The 9,105-nt window shown below is 45.5% G+C and overlaps 1 protein-coding gene across 1 annotated transcript in view; it reads left to right on the plus strand.

Moving 5' to 3' along the window:
* Window positions 1-7,294: 7,294 nt before the first annotated feature.
* The window catches only part of cacng6b (calcium channel, voltage-dependent, gamma subunit 6b), a gene marked incomplete at both ends in the record, with an annotated part of 5,958 nt that continues 4,147 nt past the window's right edge, over window positions 7,295-9,105 (plus strand). The window contains one exon of the mRNA XM_080540231.1: window positions 7,295-7,661. Coding sequence (XP_080396357.1) covers window positions 7,295-7,661 — 367 coding nt within the window. The remainder of the gene's footprint in view (window positions 7,662-9,105) is intronic.

The following is a 9,105-nucleotide window of genomic DNA, read 5'->3' on the forward strand; positions in this document are numbered from 1 at the left end:
TGTCTGGAATATGAGTGTTTGTTTTTTTTGCTTTCTTTTTGTAACCTGTGGGATATTTAGGCTGACATCTTCTCTTTGACCCAGTAGTGTTTGTGCAACTTCTCACCAGACCAAATAAACATAAAGATGAATACCAATGGCTCATGTTCTGCTGACAACAACTGAAATTGCAGAATTGCAATATACTGTGACTGTGTTTTTTTTGGGAACGAGGAATGTGCAACCAAAATGATGAGGATTTCGGCCAGCCTAGAGGCTAGATAGTGTTCGTGTATGTGGTTGAGCAATGTAGTCGTTGAGTGTTAAACTAATTTGTTCTTACAGAAGAGGTGAGAAACTGGAGCTTATTTAACTGTTGAGAAATCTTTTGTGTTCAATTCCATTATTCTATCGTCCGAATTAGAGTTTCATTCATAATTCTATGGAACTAGCAGCCTTCTGATGTCATCAAGTAGAATTGATTGGAATGTTTAATCGAGTTCAGCACACTCCTGTCTGACCAAACACTCATCAAGACGTGTAAAATCCCTCGTGTCAGTACCGTCACCCAACAACACCTCCCTCAACCTCATTACCTAACAGTATCAAGGACCATCTTTTATACTGAATGGGATTGACATCCATTATTCCCATTGATGCTTCTGTTCACATGGAGAAAGAGAGTTGGGTCTCACCAATGAATATCCCATGAAACTGTAACTCCCTCCTTTTCTGACATTTGCTTTTTAAATGTTACCATGTCATTTACTTTATTTCTTCTTTTTTTTTAATGTGATTTCATAAGTGAATTAATGGAATTAAACCACATGTAGTTTATAACAGAAGTGTGGGTCTTTCATTTGTCTGCTTCCTGTTTTCAATGTTGATTCAAAACTGGATTTACATGATACGTGGTATTTCAGTTAGTCTATGGGGGATGTTGCCTCTCACATGCTCTTGCAGAACAGCCTTTGTAGATGCTGTTAGTAATTATCAGTGGACCGCTAGATTGAAGAAGCTCCAAATGCCCTCAATGTATTATTAAACCGCAGTTGGCAGCATTAATATTCATTATCGCAGTTATCAAGTCACAGGGAAAAGTATGAAAGTGCAGTGGGATGTACATTGTTGGAATGCTGTAGTTATCACCAGTGTCCAGCAGGTAGCGCTATATCTCAATCACATTCATAGCCATGGAGTACATAGAACTGCAGCCTTTCTATCCAATCAGCAGTTTTCATGTCATGCAATATGGCTTGCCTAAGTGACATGGAAAACTGGTTGACACAGCAGCCTTTAGTGTTGTCCCACAACCCACCTGTGGTTTATGCTTTAGGGAATTGTGACATAAGTATACGGCGGTCTAGAGCACATACTGTTTACTGACATGAAGTAATGCCCCATGTCAGCTCTATGCATCGCATCACTGTCTGCAACGTTGCAACCCACTGAACGAGCCCCTCCGTAGGTACATATCTAGGATCAGTTTACAGTTTACCCTGTCCGATATTAACCTCATCCATTAAGGGGAAATGTTACCTTCAGATCATAAACTGACCTTAGATCAGTCCCCCAGGGGGGAAGCTAGCATAAACCTATAGGATCAGTTTGTATGATCTGGCCTTCTGCTGCAGCAGAGTGCTACCCTCTGGTGGTGCTTGTGGAATACTGGCGCAGGTCATTGTCATTCTGAACAACGCCTCCCCATTGATCTTCATTCAGAGAGATGGAACACTGCAGCACACAGAGAGAGGAACACTAGACCAAAGGGAAAAAGATGTGGGATGCTGTGTGTGTGTGTGCGTGTGTGTGTGTGCGTGTGTGTGTGTGTGTGTGTGTGTGTAGTCTGAAGGCATTCGTTTATGAATCAGAGTTCAGTCTCATAGTATCAGAGAACAGTAAATCGAAGATTTTTTTTTTTTTTGTGACTGTACATTCTGTTCTCCCTCTCTTCTGCATAACATTGTCCCTCCAGAAAGTGTGCACAATTGCATGCATGCGTGCATGTGTGCATGCATACACATGTGTGTGTGTGTGTGTGTGTGTGTGCATGGGTGGGGAATACACGTGTGTGTGTGTGTGTGTGTGACAGTGAGTATATATATATCACTCCGGTGCTGACAGTGGGACCTTGAATGATGATGAATATGGCAACTTGAGATTGTTCACATCAGCATACTGTGTATTATTGATGACCTGAGATGATCAGTGGAGACACACACTCTCTCCTGTTCCAACTCATACGAGCCAGTTAGAGGTGCAGTCGTACAGTGAGGTACTGTGCTATAGATGGAGCAGAAAAAGGTAATGACATAAAGCGCTAAAGTAATGTTTTGACAGGAAAGCTAAATGATGGTGGTGTGGAAAGGGACTGTAGGCAAACATAGAAAGGGGGGGGAAGGACATTGGACATACATACAGTATAGTATGTATGATACACTTATGAGTTGATGTGATTTTCCCCCTCTCTCTCTCTCCCCCAACTGAATACATGAATACAAATGAATGAGTTGAATGGATCCCTAGTAATCCATCAAGCCCATGTGACCACCATATTGCCCTCTTTTCTGAGAAAAAGAACAGGTAGGACTAGAGTGATTATGCTGCAATCCCACGAAAAAAGGGGGAGACTGGTTTGGTGGGACTGGTGGTGGGGAAGGATGTTTTTGTGATTGTCTCTCCCTCGATGCCACTCGATCTCTTTATCTCTCCCTCCCTCTCTTCCCCTTTCTCTCACTCCCTCTCCCGCTCTCAGCTATCCCCTGTCACCGCTCCTTCCCTCATGCTTTTCCCCTACTCTCTCTCTCCCTCTCTCTAATTCTCTGTCCCCCCATCCTGCACCCCTCTACCACTCAGCATGGCTAATGTCTCTCTCTCTCTCTCTCTCTCTCTCTCTCTCTCTCTCTCCCTGTGTGTGTGCCACGTGTGTAACCTAAACTGGGCTTTACAGCAGAGCTCTCTCAACACGGGCAGTATAGAACATTGACTGGGGTTCCATTCTGCACTCTTCCTACAGGACATCCACTCTCTCTCTCTTTTCTCCTCTCTTTTTCTCCTTGCTTTCTGCTGCAACAACCAACTACCGTTTCTACCGACAAGACATCCCTAATCAAGACCCCCCCCCATCTCAACGCCTCCTTTCTTCTTCTTTTTTTCCTGTCACACTCCCTTTTTCCCCTGTGTATGTCTGTCTCTGGAGATCAGTTTGTAAACCACTCTCCCACCCCACTCTCTCTGTTCATCAGTCCCTCTACCATCCCTCCTCTGTCACTCTCTCTCTCTCTCTCTCTCTCTCTCTCTCTTTCTCTCTTTCTCCCTCTCTCTTCCTCTCCCCCCGTCTCTCTCCCTCTGTCTCTCTTGCTGTCGCCCCCCCCCTCTCTCTCTCTGATTAACAGTGTGTTATGAGTTGGTGTAAAACGCTGTCGTGCCCTTTGCCCTCACTTAATGTCATTAACAGGTGGTTGTCTAAAATAGACACACACACACGTGCATACACACACACACACCCACACACACACACACACACACACACACACACACACACACACACACACACACACACACACCCACACACACAGTAACACGGTCATGTATTTATTACAAAACCATAAAGATTTCAAACAACATAGTGTTGAGTGTGAACATGCGCACAAACCACACAAACATACACATTCTGAAGGGCAGCCGCCAGGACACACACACTTAAATCATCTACTGTACCAACCTGCCTAGCACCCCCCTTCTCCTCTTACACTCTCTTTCCATAACCCACGCCTGCCTCCCCGCCCGCCCCCAAACTCTCTCTTTCCCTCTCTCTTTCTTTCTTTCTCTCTCTCCTTCTTTTCCCTCCCTCCTCCCACCTCTATCTCCTCTCTCCCTCTCCTTGGATAACTCTCTCCCACCCCTCTCTCTCCCCCTCTATTAAGTTTCAAGCGTCTCTCTCCCTCTGAACTGAACAACATACAACCAAACAGGTCAGGACTTCTTCTTCTTCTCATTGTTGTTATTGCTAGAGTGCATTCATTAGCTGTTGGGTCTAGCTACAGTTACATGTTATACGTGGCTGTTGTTGTTGTTGGGGAAGAGGGAGAGAAAATTCCAGATTTTCACTACTACAGATGTTTTTCTCATACCATGTGTGAGCAGTTAAAACTCACCAGCAGCCTTTAAGTTCCCCCTGCTCAGCGGACCAACGGACTGACAGTGAAAGTTAAATGTCTCTGTCAAACTGTTGAGAAGCATCTCTTTTTTCGGCGGGTGGAGGGATGGATAAATGTGTACAGACTAATCCTATTTTGGAATCATATGTTTTTCTACATACGTGTGGATTATAAAGCATAGCATTTGCATCTGTTATGCAAGCCAGCTTTGCCATGTTGTTCTGTATTTTTGATCATCATAAAGTTGGTGAAATGGATGTAATGTGATATGTATCGAAGAGGTGGGTAATTCTATAGCGATGAATTTGACTGTCTGCTGTCAGCTGCTCTTGCTCTATTCTCCATTAAGATCGTGTGCTGTGGTGGACAGTATGCCTATGCTATTAGATGGAGGCTGTATGGAGGCTGTAGATGTATGTATGCACCAGCAAGGTGGCTTGGGCCATTCAAAATGACATGGCAAAATAGAAATATCTAGTGATCGATGATAGTAACACTTGTTTTCTGTTAATTTGTCTGAGTTGGAGCACTGCATGATTTATTTTTTCACAATATTTTTATTATAATTTTTATATGCCAACATCAAAGAAAAAACAACAAAAGACAAAGAAAGAGAAACATACAATAACAAAGATCACAAACATAGACACACACACAACCTGCATACATTTTGGATTGAATAAAAAACTAAACAAAAACAAAACTTTCCTCCACTTTGTATAAAGTATTCTATCCTACATGTTCTTCATGTATGGTTCCCACAGCTTGTCAAAGTCTTTCCGCTTGCCTTTAATAATGTAGGTTAATCTTTCCAGACCAATACATTCCAAGAGCCCCCTCTTCCACATTCTCAATGATGGAGCGTCCATACTCTTCCAGCATAGTGCTGTGGCTCTCCTGGCTTGAAGGAGTCCAAAGTCCAGAAGTTTGGTCTGTTTTGATGTCTGTATAAAGTCCTCCGGATATATTCCAAGCACACAGAGTTTTACATTTAACGGGGAGCACTGCATGATGATGTTTCACTTAGAGGGAGGAATACAGTAATTGATCCCCTCCTGCATGGTTGCCAGTTCTGTCAAGAACGTCTTCCAGGTGGGGCGCTTAGGTGGCGTAACGGGTTAAGCGTTGACCATGTAACCGCAGGGTCCCTGGTTCGATTCTGTCTGGGGACATATCCTGCATGTCATCCCTCCTCTCTCTCTCACCCATCCTTTCTGTCTAAATCTCTACGGTATCTGTCAATAAAAATAGAAAAATATGAGTGGGACTGCCCCACTCAGAAAAAAAATAAAAATAAAATAAAATAGAGTGCACTTCCAGGTGCACCATTTTGGAATGGTCCAAGAGTAGTTGGCTTTCTGATTTCATCTTGGATTGTAGATTTAGACACTCTGAGCATATACCTACATGTTACTTGCACCCATTCGAACCTTTAACCATTCTAACCTTTAACCTAACCATTGTAGTTGAACTGCTGGCCTCTCCCTGGCCTCCATTACTGGACCTGTCCAAATGAGTGTGTGTGGCGTTAATTTGCTCCATTGCCCGGTCGGTCCAGGGTAGAGTTATCACCTCACACACACACGGCGCAGGGCGCTGACACTGTTGTCTCCCGTCACTCAGTCTGTTTAAGCTTCTCCAGAGCCCCCCCCCCCTTTCTCTCATCTGCCCCCCCCAGCTCTGTTTGGAATAACAGAAACCACTCTGAGAGAACACAGGACACACCTGAGATGCACACACACACACACACACACACACACACGTATGCACGCTCGCACGCACGCTCACACACATGCACGCATGCACACACGCACGCATGCACGCTCGCACGCACGCTCACACACATGCACGCATGCATGTACACACACATACACCTACACACACACACACACACACACACACACACACACTCTCTCACACCAGAAAAAGATTCATGGTATCTGTCGGTACGTGTAATGGTGGTATTTGTGGCAACACCATTATCCCTCCAGATCAAATGTGGCCTGTATGGCATGGCCCAGGAATACCTGCACTGGGAGGAGCGCTGTTGGCTGCAGGGCTTGGATAACAATACCCTTTCCACAATGGCTGGTCCAGACCAGTGTTCTAGAGGGCTCGCCACTCACCTTGACACTCTAAGTCCAGTTGGCTAATACCCTTGTGGAATTGTACAGTGTGTTTTTTCAACTGAAACTCTAATCCACTTTTCAGGCCAGGGGAACATCATATCTATTGTTGTTGTTAGACGATGAAGAGAGGGACTGTTGCGTCTGACCTTTAAGATATTATCACAAAGAAAGAGGCCCTTGGATAGAGATGAAATGAAGTCATAGATCATCTCCCTCCCCCCCGACATCAGGAACATTGATTCAATCTCCACATTCAAAACTCACCTCAAAACTCACTTGTTTACGCAGGCGTATGTCCGTTGACTTACTGTTCCCGTGTTGCTCTGCTGCTAGCTATGTATATACTGTATATTTCTCCTCTGATTTTTAATTGTATTTGAATTTTGTAACTGTTTTTTTTTCTTTTTTCTATTTGTTGTACGGCGACCTTGAGTGCCTTGAAAGGCGCCTTATAAAATAAATGTATTATTATTATTATTATTAGATGGAGATTAAATTAGTGTGGTATTGTTAACTAATGTACATTTCTGTTTATTTGATCTCTTCTTCTTTTTCAGGGAGGGTGTTTTGGAAAAACTAAACTACACTGCCATTCCTGGTCATCCAGGCCTCTCACCTCCATTTTCTTTTTCCATCACTTTTCTTCTTTCTGGTTCTCCTGTCCCCCCTTTTTAATCCCACATCTCTCTTTTCGCTCGCCTCCCTCCCCCTTTTTCCTCTCCCTTCACATTTTCACCATCCCTCCCTGATTCTTTCTTATCCATCTCTCCATCCCTCTCCTCCTCCCGTCTCTACATCTCAAACCTCCCTAAATCTCTCCTCATCTTCTTTCTCCTGGTTCTCCTCCCCACCCTCTTCTTCCAAATTCTTTGTCTTACCCTATTTCCCCCCCTCCCTCCCTCCCTCACAACCTCTCTGTTTGGGCCTCTCTTGGCTGTCTCCTTCAATTCTTCTCTTTCTCTCTTCCCCCCTCTCCCTCTCTCCACCTGGCCCTGGTCTTGACTGGCCAGTCTCCTTGGGGTCACCATGTGGTCCAACTTCTTCATACAGCAAGATGAGGACGGGCGTGGTGTCGGGGTAGGAGGGGCCGGCCCTGGGGGAGGGGCGTCGGGAGCGAAGGGTGCAAGAGGCCGAAGGAGGTCCACGATGATGAGTGACAGCCAGGAAGGGAAGATCAAGCTGGCGTTCTTCGTGGCCATCGTGGGCGTGACCTTGACGGTTCTGGGGGTGGGGACGGAGTTCTGGGTGGAACTGGCCCAGCCCAAGAACTTCAGCAGCAACCTGACGTGTCAGGCGGCCCACTACGGCCTGTGGAAGGGCTGCACGCGCACCCTGTGGGTGGCTGACGTAGACCCTGACAGGGAGAGCTGCGGCCCTGCGGAACTACCCGGAGGTGAGGGATGGATCTACGTGTCTGTGTTTTTGTGTGTGTGTGTGTGTGTGTGTGTGTTTCTGTCTGTCTGTCTGTCTGTCTGTCTATCTGTCTCAATCTGTGTGTGTGTGTGTGTGTGTGTGTGTGTGTGTGTGTGTATGTGCGTGTGTGTGTGTGTGTGTGTGTGTGTGTGTGATTCTGTCTGTCTGTGTCTGTTTGTCTGTCTGTCTCAATCTGTGTGTGTGTGTGTGTGTGTGTGTGTGTTTCTGTCAGTCTGTCTGTCTGTCTATCTGTCTCAATCTGTGTGTGTGTGTGTGTGTGTGTGTTTCAGTCTGTCAGTCTGTCTGTCTGTCTGTCTGTCTATCTGTCTCAATCTGTGTGTGTGTGTGTGTGTGTGTGTGTGTGTGTGTGTGTTTCTGTCTGTGTGTGTCTGTTTGTCTGTCTGTCTCTCTGTCTCTGTCTGTCTGTCTGTGTGTCTGTGTGTCTGTGTGTAATGATGGCTTCATCTATACCCTGCCTTCTGATAGAGCTAAGGCAGCCTCCACTCTACTACAGTGCTTTCACCCATCCAGTTCTTTCCGATCTACTATCATGAAAGGATGAGGTCTCAGGTGTTGCAATTGAATCAAGGCATGCCCGCCGCTACATCGTCCCATGTTGATGACATCACTTGAGATGGGGGTTATACTGCTAAGCAGCAGAGGCATTGGTTGAATCTCAAAAGTCCTTTCCTTGATTCCTTGTGCCGTCTCGCCTCCTTCTCAAACCTCATTGGAGGAGAAGGTCAGAGGGGAGGAACCTCAGGAACCTTCTCCTCTTATCTGCGAGGATAGAGGACATAAGGAACTAAGGAAAGACTTTGCAGATATGTCCATTGATTACCGTAGATGACTATGGATGCATTTAGGCTGAAGAGGCTTCCTCCTCATGTCTTCTCCCCTTCAGAAATATGTTGAGATCGGGGCGCTTAGGTGGTGTAGCGGACTAAGCGTTGACCATGTAACCGCAGGGTTCCCGGTTCGATTCCGGCCGCGGACATATCCTGCATGTCATCCCTCCTCTCTCTCTCTCACCCATCCTTCCTGTCTAAATCTCTACTGTATCTGTGAAAAATATGAGTGGGAATTTAAAAATTACTTTAAAAAAAGAAATATGTGGAGATGATATAGCAGATGTCTCCCGGGAGTCTGCTTTCAGTTGCAACATGCCCTCCCACCACTGACCACTGGTGCTACTACAGGATGTGTTTTCATTCAAAAGATGATGGGAGGGAGGGGGAGGCTTGTGGATGGAAACATGGGGAGGATGGGCTCTCATTGTAATGGATGGAACGGAATAAGGAATGGCATCAAACAACATATCCAACACATGTTTAATACCATCATCCTCATTCCGTTCCATCCCCAGTCCTCCCCATTTTCCATCCACCAGCCTCCATAGGATGGGGATGATGATGCTGTTCTAA

This window comes from Nansenia antarctica (assembly GCF_963989245.1).
Source record: "Nansenia antarctica genome assembly, chromosome: 10".
Taxonomy (NCBI): Eukaryota; Metazoa; Chordata; class Actinopteri; order Argentiniformes; family Microstomatidae; genus Nansenia; species Nansenia antarctica.